Below are 26,640 nucleotides of genomic sequence, written 5' to 3'. Positions count from 1 at the left end.
TCCGCTGCGCCCCGCGATGCGCGACCTCCGGCCCCGCCCGCCGCCCGCCCCCGCCGGCGCTCCCGGGCGGAGCGGCCGCGCCCCGGGCCGGGCCGGGGGCGGAGCGGGGCCGCGCCGGGCGCTATTTGGGCCATGTGATGCCGGCCCGGCCCCGCTGGGCGCGCCTGGCGCCGGGAGCAGCGGGCGCGGGGCTCGGCCTGCCCGGCGGGCACGGCGTGGGGCCATGGTCCGGCGGGCAGCCCGGGCACGGTAGGAGCCGGCGGGGCCGGGGCGCTGCGGGGCGGGCGCTGCGGGGCGGCTCCGCGGCCTCTCCGCGCTCGGTCCCCGCGGAGCGGAGCCTCCGCCCGGGCAGGGCCCGCGGGCGGTGCCAGCCTGAACGCCGGGGCGAGGCCGAGCGCTGGCTGCAGCCGCTCCTGGAGCCCGTCCCGGCGCGGGGAGCAGCTCCGGGGCTGGCGGAGGTGACGGGCTCCGCTGCTCCGGCGGCGCCCCGAGGATCCCCGCGGTCCGGGGATGCCGCGGGAGGGGCGGCTGCCGGAGCCCGGCTGGCGCGGCCGGGTGCGGGTTTGGAGAGCAAACAGCGATAATCGGTTCAGATAGCTCCGACTCGTTAGGGAAGCGAGCTTGTTTGTTCAGGATCTGTGGTTACCGCGGTGGCCTCCGGAGCTCACCTTACAAGGTCTGATTACTGTGTCTCTTTTCTTACTACATAAACCTTTGCGAATACAACGGGGACTTATATAATCCTGTACCTGAAGGACCTAGACTGTTGTTATAAGGTCAGTCTTGCTGTAGCCTCCTGCTGGACTGTGCCGTGTTTTGTCCTCATTCTGTGACTGAAGTGGGCAGCCAGGGTGCCTGGTGGCTGCTGGTGGCCATGCCTGAATCAAAACCTGTGAATTGTCTGAGCCGTGGCTCAAGATAAGGAAGTTTACAAAATGATTGCAAAAATGGGAGTTGCTCCTTGGAGAAAGATCACCTCGTTTGTTTTTTTTTTTTTTTTTTTCTTTTGCATGATAGCGATGCAGGATGGCTCTATCAACCTTTTGTCCCAGGAGTAATCAGTGTTTTTCCCACCCCTCTAACACCTGGTTTCTACACCAGATGCAGCATTGCAAAGCTCGGTAGCACAGACAGCTCAGTCTTGCTGGTGTAAGTTGGCTGCTGCATCACCAGGACCAAACTGTGCTGAGCCTACAGTAAGAGAGGTCTGGCTGTAGGATGGTCAGAGGGGCTCTCACAGCCTACAGGGAAGGATATTTCTGTGGTAAGTTGATAAGGGAACAGCCGGGAACGCGATGGAGCCGTGCTGCTGGGGGTTTTTTTGCCAGGAAGCACCGAAGTGGAGGAGCATCTTCCCTGACCCACCGGCGGGAGCTGCCCTGTCCCCTCCCTGCTCTGTCACCGTGCCTGGCCCGCTGGCCCTGCCGAGCTCTCCACAGTGGTGATGATGGATGCGCAAAGCAGCAATTTACTCTTCCCCTCCCTTAAAGGCAGGGGATGAACTCCAGCAGGGTATTCCTCGGGGGATATTGGGTTGTTGCAGTGCATCAGCAGCAGCTTTTGCAGCCTCTCTCCTCTGCCCTAGAGGTTGCTGAAGTGCACTATAATGTGCTTTGGAGCTTGTTTGTAAACTTCTGCTGGATGCTTCTGAGATGTGGGCCTGTGTTCCAGGAACTGGCCGGCTGACACGTGCTGTGTTTGTGTGCAGTCACTCACTGCTGCATGTGGGGAATGGCCTCTGCTTGTTGCTCTCCTGTGTCTGGGCTTTTTTTTTCCCTGGCTCCTATTTCCTTTCCTCAGAAAAAGTGAAAGCAGTCTGCAAGTCTTGTGAGGGCTAATTAAGAATTCATTAAGTTACTGGAATTAAAAATCTGTAGCTAATGAGCCAGTGAGGACACTATGCCAGGGTTTGTGACTGAGTGCTGACAGATAATATTCCAAGTCACAATGTAGGTTTTGAAGAATACAAGATGTGGAATGGAGTATGTTCTGTGGCTGTCCGAGGTTTGTGTCTCAGTCAAATTTCGTGGCTGATGCCTCTGCATATGCTGAAATTGGCACCTGATGGGCTCTGAGAGGCCAATGCAAGTGGTGGTTATAATTTTGGGCTTTAGTATACTTGTACTTACTGAGTCTGGAGTCACTGAGGGCTTGTGTTGACAAGGGGTGAGGAGGATTCAGTGGTGTTGGCAGGGAGTATCAATGAGGTGGTTTCAGCTGGGCTGTGCTTATCTCCATGTCCTGTGGCAGGAGCCTTGTACATGCATGAACTGGCAGAGCAGTGCAGCATAACAGCAGTGGAGGAACAGCTGGCTAGACCTGCATGAACCACAGTAACCAGCTCTGTTCTGGTGGCAGTTTCCCAAACCTGGTGTCTGTGGCTGGCTGTGCAGCTGCTGCCCTACTCCTTTGTGTTTCCAGGTGTGTGATGGATCTCATACCCATCACTTGCCAAGTCACAAGTCAGGCACCAGCTGCTTTCAGACAAAGCTGTATGATGCCTGCAGAATAAAAGTGAGTAAGTGTCTGGTACCAGACTGCAGTCACTGGGTTCCTCTGCTGGTGGCCTTTGCAGAATGAGCTCATGTCAAGGTGTTGACTCACTTCCAGTTACTGCACTGCTCTGGCCAACAAAGAAACCTTCCCTTGAGTTACTCCATGTGAGTAACTGCTATAGTGCCTCTGTTTCCATAAATAATTGCTGGGGGAAGAGTGCAGTTGTCCTTAGCAAAGATGGGATATGTGCTACAGGTGATGGCCAAATACTCTCTGCTGAGTGTGAGAAAATACAGCTAAAAAATAACAGTTTCCAAGCACGTGGTGGGGAAAATGTGCCACTGTTAACTGTGTTTTCCCAAGGACTACTAAAGCATCTATTCCCTTTTGACTCTGTACTGCTCTGCCTTTAATGGTAATGTTTTGGAAACTCCTGGGATAAAGTAAATTGGTCTGTGGCAATGGTCAGAAAATTCTCTTGCAGACTAAGTGGTTTATACAGCAAAGAGAAAAAATCCTCACTCTGGGTGTTAATTGGGTACAGGAACTGCTTTCTTCTGTAGCTGTGGGGTGGCACGAGCTGCCTGGAGTGTTTAAGGGAAGGAAATACAAAAAAAATTTCCCTAGTAAAATCGGTTTGGTGTGAACTGGATGCTGTGTGGAGGTCCATCCCCAGCATGTAGCAGCGAGTAAGGAACTGACAGAACACTCAGCTGAACCATGAACAGTGTCCTGCTCTCGAGCTGAAATTGAGTAAAGCTGTCCCAGCCCAAGGGGCTGCCTTTGCAGAGCCCCTGCTTTGGCAAGAGGAGAGGGAAGGACAATATCCCTGAGCTCTGGGATGAGCAGATGCAAGGGCTGGTGCAGTGGGTGCTCGGTGCTGTCTCATGACTGCTGGGGACAGCTCTTTGTCACACGCTGTTGTGCCTGGGCTCGGTCTGACAGCCCAGAGCTTTCCAGGCCAGCTGGTGCTTGTGGCAACCTGACAGTGTTTGTGTGCTCCAGGGAGTGTGGTTTGGAGGGATGAGTGCAGGGCTGCAGGCCAGGGACAGCTGTGGGCTAAGCCTTCCTAGACATCTGCCTCGATGTGTGGCCCTGCTTCCATCGCTCCCCTTGGCGCTCGGCTGTTCAGAAAGGCAGAGAATGAAGTTAATGCTTTGCTTGTCTGGTAGCTAAGGCTGGGCTGGATACTTGATACCAGGTTTTATTTAATGGGCTCTGCCATGTGGCTCATTCTGGCAGTGGGGTGGAAAAGGTGGGAAATGTCTTCCTATCTGTGCACAGTGTGGAAGTGCCACAGTGAGGAGTGGGGGGCTTGGCAGTCATTGACTTGCCAGTGTTCCATTTGTGTGGAAGATGCCGTCCTCCCTTCTGGTTTTATGTGTTGCACTTCAGCAGCATTGAGGATCAGCTTCAGAGTTTTTTGGATTAGCATCTTTTTCTCATTTAATAGAGAAACAGCCACATGTCTTTGCCGTAGCTTTTTTCCTTAATGCTGGAGAGTCTTGTCCACTGATATTTCCGTGGCTCTGTGAGTTTCTTCTGTTCTAGAACCTGGGAAGACAGATTTCAAGCTGAAGCAGTGCTGCTGCTGCTGTGCAAGAGTAAAACTTCCCCTGGGAGGCGAAAGTGACACACTTCTTTGTCCTCATACAAAGCTTTCTCTTTAAGGAGAAAGCTTTTTACTTAAACAAACAAACAAAAAGACCCCAACAACCACCACCATCTGTCTGCGAAGTGAGAGCAATTGAGAGCTTTGGGGCAGAAGGTGGTAATGTCTGAATGGAGTTACCAAACATGGGCTTTTTCTTTTAGCCTGGAAGGGGAATTTGATGAAGCTTCTAAGTCAGAGCAGCTGTGTCGATGTTAGCTTCAAACTGCTTTCTTTGGAGAGCTGGTATGTTATCAAGTCAGGAATCTGTCCTGAGGAGATCCCAGATGGGGCCTTGACACCATAAATGTACAAAGGCACTCAGTTGCACAAAAACTGCAGAAACAACTTAGTTCTGAAGAACGTGAGCCACAGATGGTAAACAGCCAAGAAAAGCAAGCAAGGGGTAAGACCAAGCTGTTCTCTACATGAGAAGGCTACATTGGTCTCAGATGTTTAGAAATTCTTGGTTTAAACTTCTGCAAACTTCACTGTGGATAAATTCTGGTTTGAATGGCCTCTTGTAAATTAAAATCTACTTAATGCAGACATGTGAAAAATGCCTACATCCTAACTATAGTGTTTGGAGGCTATAGTGGTAGGCCCTGGAGTTTGCCAAAGTGTGGTTCTTACCTAGGTGCCCTAATTCATTGCTGGGTGGTACTCCAGGACCCCTGGGTCTGTGCTGCAGGGACAGCAGCATTGCTTCTCAGTAAGAAGAGAATAATGACTCTTGAAATGCTTCCAGACAGTGGCCCTTGCTACTGAGCTGTGGGGACACTGGGTGTGAGGAGTGGATGGGGTTGTGCTGTGTTGTCAGCAGTTCTACATTGATACTCAGTCTCCCCGTGCTATTTTAAGGCTAAACCAGTCATGTTATTGAATGTGGACAATGAGGGAGAGGTTGCTTTGTTCCACACTAATCCCAGGACAGTCGTGCATCTGGGACTTGACCATTCAAGAGGTGCCCATGTAAAGAAATGCTCGGAGCTTTGTGACCAGCTGGTGAGGAGTAAGCTGAACTGGGAGGGTTCGTGTCTGCATCCCAGTTCCTGTAAACTCGAACAGCTGCAGAATAAACCTGTTGACCCTTGTGCTGAGAAGAAGTGGTGGGCCTGTGTGAATCCAGAAAGTACCTGGCTGGATGCCTGTGGGCAGGAAATGCAGTTGCTTGGACTGTCTGTTCCAGGGTTATATGATAGGCATGAGCTGCTGCAGGCTGTGCTGTCACCCTTCTGTGAACGTTCTGAACACTGGGCTCCCTTGCCTGGTGTCCCCCACGGTGCCACTGCTCCTGTTCTGGGGTTATCTGTGTGGCACGCTGTGCACTTCCAGCTGGAACCGATTGGAGCTGGGGGTGGGAGTGAACCAAACCCTTGAACGTTTGATCTTTCGTGAGCCGGGGCACTGCTTTCCTCTCAGCGTTTCTGGAGTGCTGTGCTTCCCTCTTGCAGAGAGGATCAGATAGGCAATTGTAAGTGGTTTCAGCCTCAGACTTGACTCTGGTATTGATTCAGGCACACATATCTCTTAGATCTTGCCAGCACAGCTTAGCTTGCAGCCTGGGAGGAGAAGGGCAGGAGGGCTGCACACATGGCACTGATTCCAGCAGGATATTGCTGCAAGGTGAGGTATGTGGCACGCTGTCCTGCCAAGGTACAGCTGCTGTGCAGAAGTTGAAAAGGGGCAGCTAATGTGCTGTGAAGTGGCTGTGAGCTTGGGTAAGGGCGAAAATTCAGGGAGTGGACGAAGACCAGCACCGTAATGTGCTGCTGGTTTTCCAGGCTGTGGGTTTGACTTGCTGAAGGTTGAGATGGGGAGAAGAAGAAAGATACATTCAAAAACATAAGATACACAGTTTGCCCTATTTCAATGACTGAGGTTCGTCCTGGAACTTGGACACTGTAGTTTCTTGCTAGCTGCCTCAGTTAATTGATTGTCAGATGATCCACTCAAGGACCAGCAAGCTGTTGAATAGTGGAACTTTTTAAACTGTGTTTACAAGTAGCTTTTGAAGGAATTGAGAGCTTTCCTGAACAGTTCATTCAGCTGCATCGTTCCTGTTTCCCTGGCACTGGTGTCTGTGGCCGTGCTGCTGTCCAGCTGTGCTGGTGTTCCTGGTCCCCTGGCTGTGAGGAGGGCAGGTGGCTGCAGGATGTTGCCTTCTGGGGAGGCTGCTGAAGGGGCAGGTCCTGTGTGCCCGCAGTGCCCACACAGGTCCAGCTCTGCCCTTCTGGCATGAGCAACAATAACACTAAATCCGAGGCTTTGTCTGGGTAACCTGATAGAGCCTGGTGTGACACGGAACTGGATTTGCAAGAGGCACAGCTTTGTGTGTCAACACCTTGGGAGGGAGGGACACCTGATGAGATTGCCTGGAAGGAGCAGTCGCCCACATCTGCAGCAGGGATTGTGCAACTGCCCTCTGCTCGCTCCAGAGCCAGGCTCTGTGTTACCTGGGGAGCTTGCCAAGCGTGCTGTGTCACCCCGGGATGGCAGAGACCTCCAGATGTTTGCCTGCAAGGAACTCCAGTGAATCTGCTGGTGGACTGGGTTTGTTCATTTTGGAAGGAAATCTGTGCTGCTGGGTGCACTTGAATGCATACTTGGTGTGTGTATTTTTTCTATAAGGACTTTCTGCTGTACCTATTTTTTCCAGAAAGGAATTTGGCTGTGACTCATGAGGTGCCTTCCACCTTTGCCCCTTGGTGCAGGGATGTGGCTTTCAGGGCATGCTGGTGTTCCCTTCCAGGCAGAACAGCTCAGCCTCCTGCTGTGGCACAGCCACATGGCAGCACCTTATCCATGGGCTAAACAGAATTTCCACTGACTGCACGCCGGGACATGGCAGCAGCCCCTGACTCAGCTGAGCAGGTTGGGCTTTAGGCCAGAGGTGTGGCAAGACTTTTGGGCTGCACCTAGGAACACGCAAGAGTAAAATGAGATATGTGTCTTATCCTCTGCTGGACTGTGTTTTCTGGGATAAATATAGCAACACTTTTCTGTCTAAATGGAGAAGAATTGCGAATTTTGGTAAGAAACAAGAGTTGGGTGGCTTACGGAGCTTTAAGAGATTTCTTGAAGCAGGTGGGCCCTGGAGAGCAATGTGCTCTATGTTAGGACTGAGGACAAATCCCCCTGTGTATTTAAGATACGAGAATGGGGTTTAAGCTCATGGTCATTCAGGTGGAGAGGAAGGTATTGTAACCAGCACTTGTTCAGAGGCATGTGCTCTTACGTTATTTGGATTAGGCTGTCTTCAAACTTGGCAAAAACGCCAACCAATCCTCAGCCTAGACTGGTTTTGAAAGAATCCTTGGCCTCATGGGAATCTCCATTTCAAGGTGCAAAACGGCACGGCAGTGATTGTATCAGCATAAAAGCCTTTTCAACAGGAAAACATTCAATATGCTCTTAAATCTTGTTTTGGCATATCTAAGAGGCCCACAGAACGGGTCTGTCACAGAAATGGTGTGTGACCCAGGGTTGTGGTGCCAGAGAAGCCCTGGGGCCCAGGTGGACAGAGCAGATGGCCCAGCAGGTGGCAGGGTGGCAGCAGGGACAAGGTGGCTTTGCAGGTCCCTCAGTGGAACCCTATTTTGCCTACAGGTCTGATAGAAGAGCTGGGCAGTCCAGTTACCCACGCTTAGATGAATTCCTCCAGGGTGAAGAGCTCCACAGCCAGCTTTGTCCAGTCTAGGATGGCATCCCCAGAGCACTGGAATTATCTGGAGGGGGGTTCAGTTTATGCTTTCATTGAATGTTAGCAGTAGTAGTGTCATGAGCTGACTGTGGGAATAAAACCACAAGGTGAGTTTAGTCTGGTGCGAGGTTTTAATGGAAGAAAAGGCTGTTGGATGTGGTGGCTTTGTTTGATGTTCCAGGCATTGGCTATTCCAGGCAGTTTACATCTATCCTGTGTTTGGGAGGTTGTGGTGCACTGAGTGGTGGGTGGCAGTGGCCTTCTCATTACTTTCCAACTGGTGTTTGCACACAGCAAATCCTGGCCAAGCCATCCAGCCTCCTCGAAAGGAGGAGTAAGAACTCCAGCAGCAGCCAAGAAACAGTTGAACATACTTTGACTGAGACTGAGCAGCCTCAGAAAAGACAGAAGCCTACACACTGGAGACAGCAGCTGTCTTAACTGGCTTATCTCTACTACTCTTGATCTCTAAACTTTGAAAAAGCAAGGCAGCTTCTCTTTTCTCCTTGGTCCTGAGTGTATTGAGTGCATCTTGCTTGAGAACAGATCTTCTGACTGTTTCTACAAGGCTTCTTCATCTCTATTTCTTAACTTCTATTAATCTGTTTCAAACCTGGTTTTCTAACTGGAAACTTTCCATTGATGTCATGGGAGCTTTCTGTGGCCCACATCAAATAGCTGCGTTCACCAGGAATTAAGTGACTCTACAAATGTTTATGTTAAACACTTATTTAGAAGGCATGTTGACTTATGAGGACCTGTGATGGCTGAGGTATGTTGGGAGGATAGGTTGGCTGCACAGCTTTTGTCTTGCCTTTGAACTCTGGAAGTCCTGGCAGCTGTTTAGTGCCTAGATAAGGGCTCAGGAGTACAGCTCACGAGCGTGTTTCATCACTGACTGTTGCACTCTTCCTTGTCTTTTACATTAGAGAGGTCTTCCAATGGGTCACCATAGTGGAAAGGACCCAGATGGCAAAGTCTGGATAGTCACAGCAGAAAGCTGTTGGCTTAATTACAGGTATGGAATTTTGTTGTTTTAGAGAGGAAACCCACAGTTAAGTCTGCTGAGAAGCCCTAGGGAGGGAAGGAAGGACATGCATGTTCTTTGGACTCTGCTTACTCAGGCTTCTGTGGTGGTGTCAGAGCGTTTGGGAGGTGGAAACAGAAGGGATAAAAACCATCTTAGCATTCCCTGTCACCACCAGCCAGACCTCAGACTCTGAGAAGTGGCCATCTCGTTCCTCCCGTGCAGGAGTTTGTGCCTTGGGGTGCGGCTGAGTGTTGGCACACTGGAGGTGGTGAGGAAGCCACTTTAAATATCACTTTATTTACAGAGTTCAAGCTTGTGAAGCTGTTGCTTAGGAATGAATTTCTGAGTGTGTCCCAGTAAGACTAAGGGACAAATTTCACCCTCTGCCACTTGAACCAGTAGTGAAGCTAGTGTGGACAATGCTGCAGTGCCTGTCTTGGTCACTTTTTTTTGGCAAAAACATTTGTTCTGTATTACCACAACTGCTATTTCCAGGAAAAAGTTGCTCTGGGATATCTGGCCACCTTACAGTGCAGATGTCCTCTGAAAGCAGCATGTACATTCCTGCAGCCACAGTTTGGGTAAAGTGCTTTTATCCTCTTCATTTTGGCGCTCTGCCTTTCAAATCTGATTTATCTCGTTGAGCTTTTACAGGGATAAAATTTCAAGCAGGCAGGCTAGAAGGGCTTCTTAAAATTGCTGCTTTGTGAAGCCTTTTGGTGGATGATTTAAGAAGCCAGCCAAAGCTTTTGGGTCACCCTGCCTGTCTCAAACCACCACACCAATTTCCAGGGACCCTTTCAGGTGATGGTGAAAGCAAAACATTGCATCACGCTGAGACTGCACTCACAGCCAGCTCCAGTGACATGTGCAGTGTCTCTTCCTAATTATGGGATGTCCCAGGTCAATTATAGCTAAACACAGAGTCCAACCATGTCATTAAACTTTTTTGGCTAATGACAAGTCAGAAACCCAGTGAAGCATCACCCCGGCATGCTCTGCTGTGGGGAGTTGCTGAGTGTGTTCCAGTAAAGCTGGCAGTGTGAGCTGTCTCTTGTGCAATCTGTCTGCCAGGAATATCCTCTTAGTTCAGCATTCGAGAGCTGCTGGGCGATCTCTCATTGCTGGTGTGTGTTCCTGGACGTGGAGGGCTCACCCTACTGAGCCTGCTGGTGGAGTGGTTTGCTGAATGTTGACAAAAGTCTGGGCACTGGTCTGTTCCATGTTTATCCAGCTCTTTCCTTGGGTTTTTGCTCCTATAGCCAATGTTTGAGTTACACAGCTTCTGGCAGCTGCCTCAGAAATGGGAGATGAGCACCACATCTTTCTAGAAGCTGGCAGTGGGCTGGGTCAGGCAGAGTGCACTGCGCCGGCTCCTCGATAGTTCCAAACAGTTTAAAGGTCACAAGGAGCAGCTTTCCATACTCCCTGCTATGCACTGGAAGGATCCATGCTTCACTTCTTCCACTGCAGAAGTGATGATACTGACTGGAGCCTCTGCAGAGAACAGCCTGTCCTGGGCAGACGAGAAATGTCAGTGCTGTTTGCTGTTCTCTGCTGGCTGGATTGCAAACCATTTATGCCCAGACATTCTGGAGGTGTTCTGCCATGGTGTGACTGCCTCCTTTTGTGGGAGATCTCTAGGAAACTGCTTTTTCTGTGGAGACTTGAGGGAGGGAAAGAGGAATTGGAAGCTAAAGCAGGGATATTGTGGACTCGAGCAAGCTGAGGTACTGGGTGACCCTGGTATAGCAAGCTTGGATTTGTCTGGACTCTTCACCTCAATTGGCTGCTGCAGCAATTGGAGAAGAGAAATTGCATCTTCTGGCTATGTCGTTGGATTTGGAAAGGGTTTTTCCACAGCTTTTGTTATGTTTAAGGGTGGTTGTTGTTCCCAGATTAAACTTGAATAGAAAACATAAGGCTGCTGCCAGCTTTCTGTCACAGACACCTTTTATCTTGCATTCATCTCTTCCAAGCAGATGCTGCTTTCATTTCTTCTACTTTTTTTTTTTTTTTTTTTTTTTTTTTTTTTTTTGCTACAAGACTAAAATTAACAGCCCTTTGATGTAGGGGAAGAAACTGTATTTCAAAGCAAAGTACTTAGTTAACTTTGATAATAAAACTGCTGTTTTTATCTTGAAGGTAATTCTGTGTTCCTTGGAAACAAATCTGAGAGTTGGAAGCTCCTGAACCCTGCTTGCTCTAAGTGAACATGCAGATCCCTCCTCACCTGGGAGCATCAGTGACTTCTTTTGGGGTGGGAGGTGTAGATGAAGCTGAGCTGCTTCAGGGGAAGCTGCACGTGGGAAAGGAGGTGCCAGACATTGGTGTCAGTGCACAGTGTTTGTGCAGGTTGTTTTCCTTCCAGCTGCAGCGTGTGGCTGAAGCTGTCAGGGGTGCTGGCCACGCAGCTCGAGGTGCAGCACAGCAGGAGCAAGGACCTGGGGAGAGCACGGCCCTTCCGACGCTGCGCCGTGGCAGCGAGGCAGTCTGCATCCTCTAGCCAGACAGAATTGTTTTTCCCAGCCCAGCCTGCCCTCCCCAGCCTTCCTGCCTTCAAAGACTCGTACTGAGCATGAGGTTCGTGTGAGCATCCAGCTTTTGGCTTTCATCTTTTCCACTTAAAAAGACGAGCGCTGTTCCTGCAATACTTCCTAAAGGGTGATGTGAGGGCTGTTTCCAAGGGGGATGTTGAGGCCTGCCTGTCCTCAGAGGGAGGACAGCTGGTGGATAAGGCTGAGCCACAGCCTTGCTTATGTAGCTGGTGACTTCAGGGAATGGGCAATTCCTAAACTTAAGCCATGGCTGGCTTGGCCAGTGGCCAGGGCATGGAAGAAAAGATGTTGTCATCATTTAGCACGTTGCAAGAGCTGTCTGATGCAGCAGAGGCACATCTGCTGTGCAGGTCATGGTGCAAGATCTCATTTGAGAGTAGGGGTATGGGAAATACCTACTGGAACTACCAGACTCACTGAGGGAAACCATGGAAGGTGTTTTTGCCTATGGGCAAGTGCCACTGGAGAATCTGAGGCACTGGAGAATCTGACAGGCTCTGGGGTTCTTGCTTTAAGGAACCTGTCAGGACTGTGTGATGAGCTCCTGCTTTGGATGCATTGCAGGGGTGGTGACTTCTGAAAACATCCTTCTGCTAAGTGAACAGAATGGTTTCCTAAGCAGTACGAAGAAAGTCACTTCCTCAGTGACTCAGCTGTCTCCTCTTGTGAGGCTTTTGTCTTCAGTGGTGACACCCTCAGTCTCCACAGACCTCAGGACAGGAAAGACCTGAATCTGTAGTTTTAAAGTGTGAAAGATCCACAGGGGTCTTCATAGACAAGGATGTAACTTCAGTCTCCTTTTTTTCAACGCTTAAGAAGCAGAGGATGAAGAGATCTGGGTAAGTATTATAGAGGAATGTTGAGTTTTTCCATGTGTCAAGGTAAGACCATAAGGCATGTGAACTGAATCTGTTGTTTGCTTCCTTAAATGTCAGGGACAAGGCAGGGTTTTGTGAGGAGGAACTGAGTGGTGTTCTGGGTATCAGAACCTGGGATTTCCTCCTCAGTAACAGGCAGTTCGTGGCATCCTCTGTGGTCCTGTTGTTCACCTTCACCTTTGCTCCAGCACTCTCCAGGTGATGTGCCAGGCTGAGAAGGGTGCAGCACTTGGATCTTTCCCTCTTACCAAGTGTCTCCTCCTCTCCTCTGTGGTAGGCTGGTGCTGCTGCTGCCCATCCAAACGGGGGAAATGCAGATCCAGGGAGGTGCTGTGCCAAAGCTTCCCAAGCTGAGCACCAGGGAAGCAGGGATGGAGCATAACTTCAGTTCTGCACCACGAGGCCCTGATTTTGCTGAATGTGCTGCTCTGCCCTCTGAATCAGAGCAGCATCCAGTTCCTGGTGCTGTAAGAATCTGCTTGGAGGGAGCAGAGACTCTGTTGCAATGGACCAAGAATGATTTGTTTCTAGTACAGAAACTATGCTTTCAACTATGCTTTTTCTGTAGTGATGAGCAGTACCAGACACTTGCACAACTTCCCCTCTGGCAGAGATGTATTTGATGTAAATACATGTGCTGAAGCTTCAGACACAATAAACGTATTTGAGGGTAACAGGCTGAGTAATCTGGTGCTTGGCAGCTGCTCTGTTGTGGGGATTTTTGCTTTACTGTTAGCAGTGCTTGTGACATCCTTAAATGAAAAAAGGAAGAGACAGTAACTGAACAACCTTAACATTAAAACAGCTCCATCTACAAATGGTTTACCTGGGAGAAGGAATCCTGCTGGATCCTGTGTCTCCTGACAGAGTATATTATATTGCCTTTAGGAGTAGGGATTGAAATCCTCACAGTCCACTGTGGACGTTTTCAAGCCATCTGTTTGAGAAAGTCTCTTTGTTGTGCCCTGCTGTCACCTAGGAAGAAGACAGAAGGGGAGTTTTGGTAGGTGACTGCTGAGAACATGGATTTCTTTTAATGCAGCTGCTGCTAGCAAGAAGCTACAGTGTTTCATGAACTGTTTTTAGGGGAAAGCAGTGTTTTGTTAACAAAATTTTTGTCCTGATGGGTTGTGGCGTTGGCCAATCTCGCAGTTAGAGCCAAAAAAGTGCTTTTGATCCAGGAGTGGAAACTCTGGGCAGAGGTAGAAACATCAGTTTCATTCTTTCCACCCACTGCTCCCCTCCCCATCTCCTCATTATCAGACAAAACTAATGAATCCAGACACTTAAACAGAGACGAGGGATGGACAGTGGGCAGTGTAGGCTGCAAATTAAGTGGGGAAATAACAAAAAGCAGGGAGTTCTTGTGCAAGAGGGTGGCTTATTATGGATTATGTGGGCTTCTTTAATGCAAATAGTTCTGAACATAAACATTTACTATTTAAAATTTATAGTGGCTTAATTGTGGAGGAAATGCCTCTCTAAATGCAGCCTATCAAATGGCTCCAATGCTGGAGGGAAAAACACTGGGCAAGCATGGCAGCTGGACCAGGCCTTTCAAGTGTTTGGTTACAAAACTGGGGGGTTTGTATTTGCAATGTGCCAGGCGTAGATTTCAGCCTTAAAGGGTTGTGAGGCTTCTGGAAGCAGTGCTTGTTCACATGCAAAGTCTCAATAATGTGGGGAAAACCAGCTGAAGGTGGCAGGACAGGTAGAAAGGTGTAAGGAAGGTGAACCTCTGGACATGTGAGAAAGGGCTGCCTGTGACCTTTCTTCCTGCTGCTTATGTGACTTATATCTGATGGCACTTAGTCTGCAAGCAGCTTATGGACACATCTCTTGAGTGCATGTAAAGAAACTGGAGCTGTCAAAAGTCTGTGCCTTTTGCACTATGTACAGGTGCTGTGTCTGCTCAGGCTGAGCTGCCAAAGCACAGCTGTTCTGCTGTTTCCTCCAAAAGAATCTCTCTGTCCCCAACTCCTGCACTGACAGCAAGGGATGTCTGCAGTTCACTGTGTGTACTGTGAGCCTGGGAGCCTCAGGTGAATGGCTGGGCTGCAGGGTGACCTGGCTGACACCCGAGCAGGTGACAATCTCTCTTGTGGCACCAAGCATGATTCAGATGCTAAACTGGAACCCAAGTTCATCAGGTCGGTCTGGTAGGTAACAGCTGCCTGTAAACACTTGCTACAACGCAGTTTAAAGTTGCTTCTGGAAAATAGCACTTCACCACTTGGCTGCAAGCAGATATTCTAGACCAGCAGGAAGCTGGAGAGGAGCAAAGGGGAGAGGTGTAAGGAAGGTCAGTGCTGCAGCTGCAAAGGGGGACATGGGAAGGGACTCTGGCTGGATTTCTCAGTGTTTAGCTGTGATGCAGAGCTGTCACTTCAGTGTGGCATGGTAAACCCGGGGCTCCATCCTGCCTGGTGCGAGAAGAGCTTCACTTGCTGGGTTTCTGGCCTGTTCACCAGCTGCTCACTGTGAATACACTACCATGGCTTCTTTCAGGCCCCATGGCCAACTTAACAACCCTTCTTATGCCACATAATGCTGCTCACTCTGCAGCCCAGGGGTCAGTGTGTCTGTGTGGAAGAGTTCTACAGTGTTCAGGACGTGTGTTTGGAGTTAATTCCTGTTGTACAACCAGCATGCTGAAAAAAGGGCAAATGGCTTACGTCCTTTTAACATCTGTGGGTTCCAGTACCAGTAAATGAACTGTTTGCAGCCAGAGTCCCCTTGTCCTGACTCGGGCTGTAAAGGCCACAGACTATGAGTAAGCGTGGAAAGGAAATGGACACATCAGAGCAGGGTAAGGAGCAACTGTGCTGCTGGTGATGCAGAGATCTGGACTCAGCAGCAGCAATGGTTTAACCTATATAGCTTCCTAATGCTGCTGCTATCCTCAGAATAGCCAGGACAAAACTTCTGCAAGGTAGCTTTGGAAAAGGGACAAAAGAACTGTTTGAGAGTACTGGCCTAAGTGGGTTGACCATAGGAAGCTGGACTAGCAGTTCCTCGTGCCGAGAACATAGGTGTTGCAGGCAAATGACTGCAGTCTGCCTCTGAGAAGCTGCTTTAAAGTGAGTCTTGTTTGTGCCTGGGCTTTAACATGCAGTTGACATTCGTAAGTTACCTTATGCAGAGCTGGAAAGAGCCTAATGACCTTTGAAACATCCACTAAACTTCCTCTGTGAGGAAACCCAGCCTGAGTTCACTTGTTTCATTTAGAGAAATGCCTTTTCTCTGCAATCAAAATTGCTGCTTGTGACCTGCCTTTAATGGGAGGGAAGATCTCTGGCAGGAACTTCTGGAACTCCTTCTGAGGTACTTCCATCATTACAAATACTTTGCAAAGTAAACTCTCTCCTGTTGCTTAGAATTGTTTTCTGCCAGATTATGCAGCATTGTAGTTAACAGGATCTGGTTGGGTATGTGGACAGTGGAAATTTGTTAAAGTTGGTGTCTAGTAAGTGGCTTGGTTGAGGATGGGTGGTGGTTGTTACTTCGGGTTTTAGTTTACTCAGATGTGCTGCTCCGAGTAACCTCAGTGCTTTGTTTTGGACAACCAGACACTGGAGAGATGGTGTAAGAAGGCATGATGCCTTCAGCATGGCAAAAATAGCTAGAAAACTTCAGCAGAAGCTGCCTGAATCATTCCACGGCGAGGAGTGAGAGCGAGCTGTGCTCACACAGACAAGCTGATGCTCAGTCCTTGCAAGTCCTAACAGTGCCATACAAGGACCTGGCTTCCATGGGCAGGAGCCTTTCCTGTAGGTCTGAGGGTGGGCTGGCTTGTGCCAGCTGCCTCCTGTGGGGACGGCAGAGCCCTTGGTGCTGCTCAGGGGATGGATGGGGCTGTTTGCTCAGCAGGGCAGGCATTGCCCTTGAAGTCCAGGCAAGTCAAGCGCTGCCAAACACCAAGTGACTTGTTCCCCCCATCCCTGACACATCTCGAGCACAGTGACTTGTCAGGGGCCTCTTACTCTGCTGGAAGATTTTCCTTTTTGCTGTTTGCTGGGACGCGTGCCACCTTTCTTAATTCTTCCTTGCCCAAGCTCTCGTGATCTGTGACTGCAGTTTCACTTTCTGCGGCGGCCACGGAGCCCTGCCAGCAGCCAAACCTGCTGAGCCAAGCTGCTGCTGCTCCTCAGGAGGTGGGGGTGAGCAAGTTGCCCCTGTGGCAACCTTCTCCATGTGGGGCAAGGCGGCCGTGAGGCTGCCAAAACCATTGCTATGCAACGAGGGTTGTCTGCCCAGTCCTGATCTAAGCAAAGTTGCAACACTCCGAAACTCGCCCTGACCATGTTGTTGGGGCAGTTGTTCCTGTCATCTCTGCTGTAGCTGCTTGGTCTGTGCTAACACAGCACTGGAGAGCTCCAACAGCAGAGGTGAGCTTGCTTTTTCCCAGGGTTTGATCGGAGTTTAATGGGTGGGAAGGGTGCTGAGGCCAGAGTGCTGGTGAAGGGATTGCATCAGCACTGGGCTGGATGTCACAGCCTGCCTGCCCGGGTTCTGCAGCAGGCAGAAGTACACAGTGCAGGCCACCCACTGCTTCTGATGCTGAGAGCTAGCACCAGGGAAAATCGAGTGTCCTGGTTCTTTGGGGCTGAAGTTTGGATGCTGTTAGAGGCACGTGAGTTCTCCCCTCTTCGAGATGCGTTGTAGCATTGCTGATCCACCTTGGCTTTTAGTTTGGTTACACAGAATATCTCCGTGATCAAGGGATCTGTTCTCAGCCCCACCAGGGGAGGAAGGGGAAATCTCTGCTGTGGAATCCGTTCTAAAGAAGGGAAAGCACAGTGAAGGGTGTTCGTGGGGTTTCTGACGTGCTGGCTGTGCACATACCTACCTGCTAGCAGGTTACCTGGCAGACTGGGAGTTGTGTGGCTCCCTTGGCTATTGGCTTGCAGGATGAACATTCAGCCCAAGAAAATTAACCAAGTTCTCCTTACGCTTTTCTAGCAAAATCATGGAAACATGAGCAAAACCGCAGTGGGATTTTTAGTCTCGTTCATTGGTACTGTCTGGAATCCTTTAGTTCTAAAGCCGTTAGCAAGTCAATGACCATGTCCAGTATATGTATTTTCTTTTCTTCTCCTGAGGTGTGTTCCAGGCTGGAAATCTCTAGAGTAGGGCTCTGATTCATTGTCTGTAGAGCACCCAGAGCCTGTGAGGTGTTTAAAAGTTTGGTCTCTTATCTGTAGAAGTACACCTAATGAATATTTGGGAAGGAAATAAAGCCACAGTAAACTGATGCGAAGAAATAAATTAAAAGTGGATAGGAATCAAGGAGTTGAGGATCCTTCATGTGTTCCTGTTGATGCTCCAGACGAGTGTCCTGTAGGTGCAGAGCAAGGGAGGACCTGTGAGGAGCCATGAGTGTCTGAACTGCAAAGAGAAGCTGGACACCAACTCTGCTCTGCCATGTGCAATAGCTTACTTGCAGAGCTGTGTTCTCCCTATTTTAACAGCAGGACTTTGCCTTCCATTTAAATGTCTTTGCTGTCTCCTGCCTTGATCTATTTGCAGCAAGCAGTTGTTTTGGAACCTGGCATATCCTCCTAGTATGGCAAACTGACTGCTTGCTCTGAACAGCTAAATGGAAGGGAGGTCCAATTCTCACTGAAAATAGCAGTGAATGCTTTCCTCTGAGACACCCTTAGAATTTCATTCCACAGTTTTTAAGCCCAGAAGGTTAACAATAGAACTGAAAATAGCATGGGAGCAGAACTGAGCATCATGGGGATGAGCTTGTGTTGGTAAAGCAGAGTTGCAGCAAGCCTGAGCTGTTGATAAGATCGATAAAAGCACTTTCAGTGTTTACATTTGTATTTAAACCTGTAGCAGTTCAAAGGTTTTGAAGCAGCTCCTTCCCCAGCATATCTTTTCATTTATGGCTGGCTGTGTCTCATATCAAGCTGCCCAGGGCATTAATCCATTAATTTAACAGGAGAAGCCTTTCTGTCTCTCTCCTGCTGCGGGAAAGTGCCTGTATTGTCTTGTGCATGAAGAGGCTTTTCCTTGTAAAAAATGAGGGCGTAATTGTGTTCCTGACTGCAGGGCAAGGTGCCACTCTGCAGTTCTAGACCAGACTGGTGCCAGGAACAGCAGAGCCAGCTGTGGGCAGGAGTTACTGCCTTGCCCTAATAAGGAGCTGTGTTGCACTTAAGTCTTGGCACAGGGTGCTCAGTACCCAACCTGCTCTCACTCCGATTGACCCCTTTGCTTCAGTCTTTTTCCTTCCTTTCTCCTTTCTCTTTATTCTGGCCATTGTCTTTCATCTGCTGTTAGCAGTCTGCCTGGGGAAGTCCTAACCAATGGAAGTGATGAGTGGTGCTGGTGTTCAGAAATCTGCCCCTGGAGGAGAGCAGGCAGTGAGGGCTGTCCTGCCCCATGGGCTTCAGGAGTCCCTGCTGTCTTTCACTGGGGTGATTCCCTTTCTGCTGCAGCAGCCTCAGAGAAATATGATGAAGCTTGTGTTGGCAAAAGGCAAAAAGCCATAATGAACAAGGCATTGTTTTGCTAATGAAGAGCACAATCCTATTCCCTTACTTGTCCTGAGTATTTTGTGCTTCAAAGAGGTCTGCAACAGCACTCCTGCAGTCTGCTTTGTTTTGGTTCTTGTTTCCTATGCTGTGTTCTCACATGTACTGCACAGGAAATCTCTGCCTCTCCTCTCTCTGCCAATGTTTTGTTCCCTTATCCTAATCAAAATTCCGACGCTGAATTTGCCTATGGACTTCCACGTGTGCCTTGTCAGTCCCTTGTTGACAGGTTTTGTCCATGTGCCGCAGGCCTTGGAATGCCAGGGATTTCACCTGGTGCTTTCTGCAGAGCACCACATGTTCTGTCTCAGCAGCCTGATGGGTTTTATCCCAGCCTGAGCAACCAGCTTACACTGAAGCTTTGCAAAAATTGCTTTGGGCCAGCATTAATGTGCCTCTCCCAGGGAAGCTCAGCTAATGTCTGTTTTGGCTTGTTCTTTGGATCCCTTGGTTTGAGATGTTGCTGTTCCTTAGGCTTGCAGAGCAAGGAAGCCTGTGCCCTTTGGGGCTGAAGTGCCTGTGAGTCATGGAAACACGTGGGCCCAGGCATGAGCTGTGGGGCACAGCAGCCAAATCATGTGCCGTGGGAGGATATGCACTGGCATCCACTGACTGCCCTCCCTCAGCTGGTTTTGCTGTTCCTTGCTTGTTTTCAGCTGTTGACCAGCTGGCTAACATGGTTCAGGATTTGTTTTGATGTTGTGGATGGTATTTATTTGACTTCCAGGATGTCGTGGTCATCTCAGCAGCCGATAACATGATTGGGCCTATTTAAATGGCATCTTCTGCCTGGCAGTGCCCAACATCTGAGGTCCCTGAAAAGTTTGAAATAGCTGTACTGCAGCCTGTGCATTGGGATGTGGCTTTTAAAGAATCTCAGGATTTTCCTCTCTGTCCATGATTAAATAAAAAGTGGGTAAGGAAAGAAAAAGTAGTCTTATCTCTTGTTACTTGAGAATTGGGATTTAACTCACTGTTCCAATGGCATACCTTGGACTAGTAGTAAAGACCTGTAGGGAAGCTGCTGAACTGATCCCTGACCCAGACCATACGTGAGCCTTCCCTGCTCACCTTCTAGCTGAAGCCTTGCTGATGTCCAGTAATCTTATTTTTAAACCAGATCTGATTCATGCTCTATTTTCTATGCCAGATGAGGTCCTTGGTTGTGAGTAAGTGTTGTGACTGTAGCTGGCAGGAGCGCTGCATGATTGCCTCACTTCAGGAAATGTTAAAATAACACTTTTTTTTCTTAGAAAGCTCGTTTGCACCCCTCCCACTTCTAATTCTCCTAATAGCTGCCCCCAGTTTGGCAGCTGTCTGACAGAGGGTTGTTTGTGTTGCTGAGTGAGAGCAGAGACACTTCAGTGGATGCAGTGCTGGAGGAGAGGTGCACAGAGTGAGTGAGTATCTCTAGCCAAGCTGGCTTAAACATTTCAGAGGTTTCTCTGCAATCTGGAAGGAAAACTGCTAAACTGTGAGAAGAATCTTGCTCCTCCCCCTGGACTCTGCAGCTGAAACTAGGGAATTTTTTTCCTCTTGGAGAAGCGAAGCTGTCCCAACCGAAGCTGCTCACTTGAGACAAACCAGGCAGCAGGTTTATCTGCTCCGTGGCTGCAGGGGTTCAGAGGGGCCAAGAGCTGCTGGATTGAGTGTCCCCCCAAGGCTGGACCCAGCAGCTTTTGTCTGTTGTTTTAGACTTGCAGTCAGGCCTCCAAGGTACTCAGCAAAGCTTTAGTTGAAGAGAATTATCTCCTCAACCCTGTATCAATGGCTGCTTTGGCAGCTGATCTGTGCAACCCTTCCTGCTGGTGGAAAGGAAGCACGCGTTTTTGGGATAAACAGATGAACCTGCGCTCTGTGAATGTGGCATACAAGGCTGAATGTGCTAATGTTTAACTGGTCTCTTGTTTTTCTTTCCATCCATTAGGCAATACTGAGTGGTGCACATCTTGACAAAGTCTCCTGGCAACCTTTTCTGCAGGGCTGAATGACAGCAGAAGCTGCCAGGTAAATTGATGAGCCTATAAAGAGGCGAAATCAAGACACACAATGGGTCAGAAGGTCACAGGTGGGATAAAGACTGTGGATATGAGGGACCCTGTATACAGGCCATTGAAACAGGAGCTCCAAGGACTGGACTACAGCAAACCCACCCGGCTGGACCTGCTGCTGGACATGCCTCCGGTGTCCTACGAAGTGCAGCTGCTGCACTCGTGGAACAACGACGATCGCTCGCTGAACGTGTTTGTGAAAGAGGACGACAAACTGATATTTCACCGGCATCCGGTGGCCCAGAGCACAGATGCCATCAGGGGCAAGGTGGGGTACACGCGGGGACTGCACGTGTGGCAGATCACGTGGGCCATGCGCCAGCGGGGCACCCACGCCGTGGTCGGGGTGGCCACGGCAGAGGCCCCCCTGCACTCCGTGGGGTACACGACGCTCGTGGGGAACAACCACGAGTCCTGGGGCTGGGACCTCGGGCGCAACAGACTCTACCACGACGGCAAGAACCAGCCCAGCAAAACCTACCCTGCCTTCCTAGAACCGGACGAGACTTTCATCGTGCCCGACTCCTTCCTGGTGGTTCTGGACATGGATGACGGGACACTGAGCTTCATTGTGGATGGGCAGTACATGGGGGTTGCCTTTCGAGGACTCAAAGGGAAAAAACTGTACCCGGTGGTGAGCGCAGTGTGGGGCCACTGTGAAATACGGATGTGCTACTTGAACGGACTTGACCGTGAGTATGACTCCTGTGCTGGTTCTGGCAGCACAGGCCTGTGGCTGCCCTTGCTGGGCCATCCTGGGGAGGGTTTTCCTCTTTCTAGAGAGGTGAGGATTCGTGTCAGCAGAATGCTCGATGGCAAATACATAATACTTACCTGACTGCACACATGTTCTGTCACCAGGGCACTGCAGGGAGCAGGCAGGGCTTGGGGAGGTGGGGTGGTGGGAGAAGGTGATGCCAGTTGTCCAACTAGAGATGGGGAACCTTGTATTGCTACCAAAAGAGCAGCAGGAACGTTCTTCTGACAGTTGCACCACTGGCACTGGAATCCTGGTGTCTCTTTACAGAAAACAGTCTCTGAGACAATCCCCTTCCTTAAGTGGGTAATGAAGGGATATTTAAAATCCCTTGCAGGCAAGAATGGGAAAATCTCTCCCTATCTAAGAAAATGGGAATGTTTTTCATCTTTCAGAAGAGTAGCTCCCTTCCCTGCTTCTCTCAGAGCAGGGTGTGCTCGTTTCTGTCGAGGGGCTGGATACTGTAGTCAGCCCAGCTTGCATGCCAGGCCTTTTACTAACAGGCACATCAATCTCTAGCTAAGCTTAGTAAGAAATTTGGCTGTCCAAATGTGCTAAAGTCTGTTATCTCTCATAGTCAGAAGTTCCCATGGGGCCAGACTGTGACTCAGTCCTCTGGGTAGGGTGGAGGAGAGAGGTGAAGGAAATGGATTAAAATCTGGATTTATGTTGCTAGTGAAATGAATTTGGCAGTATCGGTATGAAGAGTAGTTTCTCCTGCATTCCAGAACAGTGTCTGCCCAAGGGCTGTAGCAAGTTGGGCTCTTCTTTTTGTGCTGGAGGTGTCCTGATGCTGGCCCAGCTCTGGTAAACCCTGACACTGGGGTGCAACAAAGCTGAAAAACTGAACTGTCAGAATAACCAGGAGAGCCTTGCAAAGGGGCAGGAGCAAAATCTGCAAGTGCTTTGAGAAATACACTTCAGCTCTGCAAGACCAAACAGAGAGCTCTTGGCAGAGCATTTTCTCACCCAAAGAAAGCCCAGCTCTTTCTGCCACAACATCTTAAAGAATGCAGCAGCTCCAGGAACCAGGTTTTGCTGGAAGGTCAAAGCCAAAACCTGCAGCTCCACTCAAAGCCAGCAAGTCTGTGGAATTGCTGGCACAGAGCTGCACTTAGCAAGGAAACGGCCACCTCCAGGACTGGATTTGGTTGTAATGTGCTCTCAGCTAAGGAGTGAATTGTGGGCACCAGGCCAGCAATGACGGGATGCTGTTTTGGCACAGATAGAAAGAAGGTGTCTGGCTCTAACCACTTCTGAGCATTCAATGGCAACACTGTCCAGTGATTGTAGTGCTTGTGAATGGAAGGAGGTCAGATGTGTGTGTGCTTTCTCTTCTGGTCTCCTGTCAGATGGGGTTATCAGTGCAAACTAGACGAGGACAAATCTTGATCTCTCTGGAAGATCCTCTCCTTTTAAGGCCACTAAACTGAAATGTATTTGTTCTGTGAATATCTGAAGGCTCTGAAGGTCAGGGCCCTTGTCCCCTGGGATGCTGGCTGGGCAGTGCCTCTGTCCCAACTATCTCTGTGCAGAGCAGGCGGAATTGGGGCAGACGTTGAATGCAGCGAGTTTGTGCCCCAGTGGTTTAAGAATAAGCTACACTGGGAAGTGCCAAAGGAGTGCTGCCAGTAATGGGCCTCTTTGGCAGTGTCACAGCCAGAGCAGAGAGGTGCAGCCTGCTGCAGGAACCTGTCCCTGTGCAAGAGGCAGCACAGATCCTGAAATGGGTCATGAGCGGCCAGGCCAGAGCTGAGTGCAGCCGTGCCTTCCTTGTGGCACAGAACGTGTGTGGTAAATGGTGGTGCTTGGGGAGCTGTATGAACAGTCAGATTAATTTGGCACGTAGCAGTAGAAGCTGGAGCTGTAGGCATCTATCAAAGTTACTGAAAACTGCAGCTTCTCAGCCAAACTCATTCCGTGCTCGTGGGTGCTTTTAGGTGTCTGTGTTCAGCCCAAGTAAAGGAAGCTTTCTAAAGGTGCAGGCAGAGCCTTCAGGCTGTAGAAGGATGTCCAGTTATCTGGTTGGGGATGTCTGTCAGCCCTCTCTGGGGGCAGGACAAAAGTGTCAAGGTGAGCTGTGACAGGTTCAGCAGCGGGGGCTGTGAGGAACTAATGTGTATCTTCCTTGTGTGCAGCTGGGATGTGTTAGCTCTGGCTTTGACCTCAGTCCCCTCCGTGTGTGAATGACTCCTCAGCAGCAAAGGGCCCCCTGTGCCATTCCTGAAAAACTTGTAGTGTCTTGTTCAGGGTTTTAAGTACAGGATGCAGAAAAAGATAGCCAAAGGCTTGTATCCTTCCCGGATCTGTGACACAGGAGGGAATCCTCTAGTGGAAAATGTCATGGTGCAAGTAGAAACATGAAGCTTTGACAGATGGCTTTGTTTTTCATGGGAACTATGCAGTATAAATGGAGGGGTTGACAGCTGTTACCCTCCTATATGAGATAAATCATGGTGCTTCTGGGTACCCAGACCACATGATGCTCTGGCTGCTGCAGTCTTTTGCTTCAGTGACTCTTACAAAAGTTTCTGGACACTGCAGTAAGAGGCACGAGCTAGAAGATGTGTTCTGACTGGAATGAATGGTATTGTAGAGGAGGAACTTCCAGCTGGTATTCTAGGATTGTTTCATTCCCACATGTATGGCTTAAATAACCTACAGAAACCTCATGCTCTGTTGGTGTATTTGATGAGCTGAAGCTGCTGAATGGCTTAGGTCCTGCAGGCATGCCAGGCATTCCCTTCTCTTGCTCAGTCTTTCCTGGGGGATTTGTAGAAGCAGCAGAGTGAACGTGTGCCTTGTGGGCTGGGCTGTTAATGTCTTGGGTCTCTCTTCCCAGCTGAACCACTGCCTCTGATGGACTTGTGCCGGCGAGCCGTGAGGCTTGCCCTGGGCAAGGACAGACTGACTGAGATCCCCACCCTGCCCCTGCCAGCCTCCCTCAAGAGTTACCTGCTCTACCAATGACCCTCGTGCTCCAGGACAGAGGTGGAACCAAGGCAATGGATCGGAGCCGACCCGCGGAGCACTGGGCTCTCCGCCCTCGTGTCATCCCCGCTGTTGGAGCTCCTCGGCCAAAGCATTCCTGCCACTGCTTCAGCCTCCATGTGCCCTCACTGGCGAGCTCTCAAGTAATCCTTGTTTCACAACTGAGTGCTTTGTTCCTTGGAAGTCACTTCCCCAGCACACTTACAAAAGGAACATTTACAGAGGCTCTGTGCTTCCCTGCTCCTCCTGAGAAAAGGCTGTGCTGCATCCTTGGGGTTCGAGGGCCTCGGAGTGAATGATTTTTCTGTACCAGCTAAAGGGAAGGATGATAATAAAAGAATAAAAACATAATCTGGGGAAAGAGGAAGCATTAGGAATAGGAATGTTAAGACCAGGTCCTAAGAATGGAAAGGCTCGGGATAGCCAGCAGAGTTGGAAAGAGTCTACAATGCCACAAAGAATTAATTGATGAGCTTTTAAAAGCCAAAAAATAAAAAGTACAACCCCAAGCCCTGGAACACGAAAACCAAGAGCCCTTCCAGCAGGACACTTCTTGATTTGGAGAAGGTGGTTATGTTGCTGATGTCTGTATCTGTGCTGGGACTTCTCACCTTGCTCTATTGCTGTTTCACGGGTTGTGACTCCTGCTTTCTTGTTTAGCACCATTGCTTCTCCTGCTCCATTCTCTGCTCTGCCTCCTCCTGACTCAGTCAATTTTGCAGTCAGGCTGTGTCTCCACATGCCTCCTTCCCAACTGAAACCTGCAGCTTTAGGTCTGGGATTCCTGGCTGATGTGGGAACAGGGAAGGACAAACTTGTGCAATAGGGTGAGCCCATCTGCATGAGCTTTGTCACACAGCTGCAGGTCCTGTCCCCTGAGCTCTGCCCCTGTTCCATGCTGGGGCTTTAGAGAAACATTCATGTTTCTCTAATGGCACTGCTAGGGAATTCTCTTCTTGGATAAGCTGCTTAAATTCATCCAGACCAGGCTTTGTGCTGTCATAGACCAGCTTAATCTCCACTTAGCTCTGCAGCAGGAATGGTTCTCTGTGCCCTGCTGCAGGTGGGAGTTTGTCCCAGAGCAGTGGCCACGGTGTGGCTGCAGAAATGCCTTCAGCAGGCAGGTGAGCAGCCCAGGAGGGGATTGCTGCAGGGTGGAACTTGGGAGGATTTAGCAGAGAGTGGGGGTGATCTTCAGGCACAGCAAGAAGAAACTGAACCTCTCCAGAGCTGGGGAGCAGGAGAGAACTGCAATAAACAGGACAAGCAATTCAGGCAAAATCAGCACATCCCAAATAGATCCTCAGTAGCCAAGTAAAGAGGATGACACTCCTTTATTAGCAGGAGCTGCTCTCTTGACCTCTCCACAGGTTACTATGCTGCCTTTCTGGGGTTATTTTGCACATTTCTTTGTGTTTTTTTCTTGAAAAATGTTTGTGTGATTGTTTTGGTTTTGTTTTTTTTTTTTTTTTTTTTTGCTTTTGAGTTACCCCTTCAGTTTTGTGTAGGTACAAATGAGTTTAGTTGTTGAAAATGTTAATATATATATTTGTGGTGTATGTATAAGAACATGTTTTAAACAGCTGCTGTAGGGTACCTTTTTGAAAATAAACTACTTGCATAGTATATTTTTTAAAGCACAGAGTTGGTGCCAAGACTGGGTGGGGTGTGATGTGCCCCTTTTTTATTCTAATATTATATGACTTTTTTTCAATGTAGGGGTTTGTACTAGTTTCTGTTGCAGGGTGGGACACAAAATTCAGTGTGTGTGGAGCCCTACTTGGTTGCCTTCAACTTGAACCAGTGTCTTCCAGAACTCCAGGGAGGTAGCTGTGTTCTCCCTACTCCTAATGCTCCTTGTGCTCCCTTGTTACCATCTCTCCTCACTTCACCAGGACATTACTTTGTACAGTTTAAAATTCTTTCTATTTTATGACTGTAGATAATACTCAGTAACCTAATAAACTTTATTAAATATTA

The 26,640-nt window shown here is 49.5% G+C and overlaps 1 protein-coding gene across 4 annotated transcripts; it reads left to right on the top strand.

Annotated features, from left to right (window-relative positions):
- Window positions 1-164: 164 nt before the first annotated feature.
- On the top strand, window positions 165-26,640 carry SPSB1 (splA/ryanodine receptor domain and SOCS box containing 1). 4 transcript variants are annotated; one of them, XM_048326363.1, is made up of 3 exons: window positions 165-249; window positions 20,789-21,604; window positions 24,512-26,640. In XM_048326363.1, exons 2-3 carry the CDS (start codon window positions 20,911-20,913, stop codon window positions 24,637-24,639), a joined length of 822 nt encoding a protein of 273 aa, XP_048182320.1. In that variant the 5' UTR covers window positions 165-249; window positions 20,789-20,910; the 3' UTR covers window positions 24,640-26,640. The 4 variants fall into 4 exon arrangements, with proteins under 4 accessions (XP_048182320.1, XP_048182321.1, XP_048182322.1 ...); XM_048326364.1 differs by lacking the exon at window positions 165-249 and adding an exon at window positions 534-676; XM_048326365.1 differs by lacking the exon at window positions 165-249 and adding an exon at window positions 10,960-12,277.

Source organism: Corvus hawaiiensis, chromosome 22, assembly GCF_020740725.1.
Source record: "Corvus hawaiiensis isolate bCorHaw1 chromosome 22, bCorHaw1.pri.cur, whole genome shotgun sequence".
In the NCBI taxonomy this organism is placed as follows: Eukaryota; Metazoa; Chordata; class Aves; order Passeriformes; family Corvidae; genus Corvus; species Corvus hawaiiensis.
The sequence above is the reverse complement of the archived record's forward strand: the minus strand, read 5'-3'. Positions and strand labels throughout refer to the sequence as shown.

Excerpts from the sequence above, each read along its gene's own strand:
- SPSB1 (XM_048326363.1), top strand. The coding sequence starts at position 20,911 with ATGGGTCAGAAGGTCACAGGTGGGATAAAGACTGTGGATATGAGGGAC. Across the intron at positions 21,605-24,511 it reads CTACTTGAACGGACTTGACC|CTGAACCACTGCCTCTGATG; the intron begins GTGAGTATGACT and ends CTCTCTTCCCAG.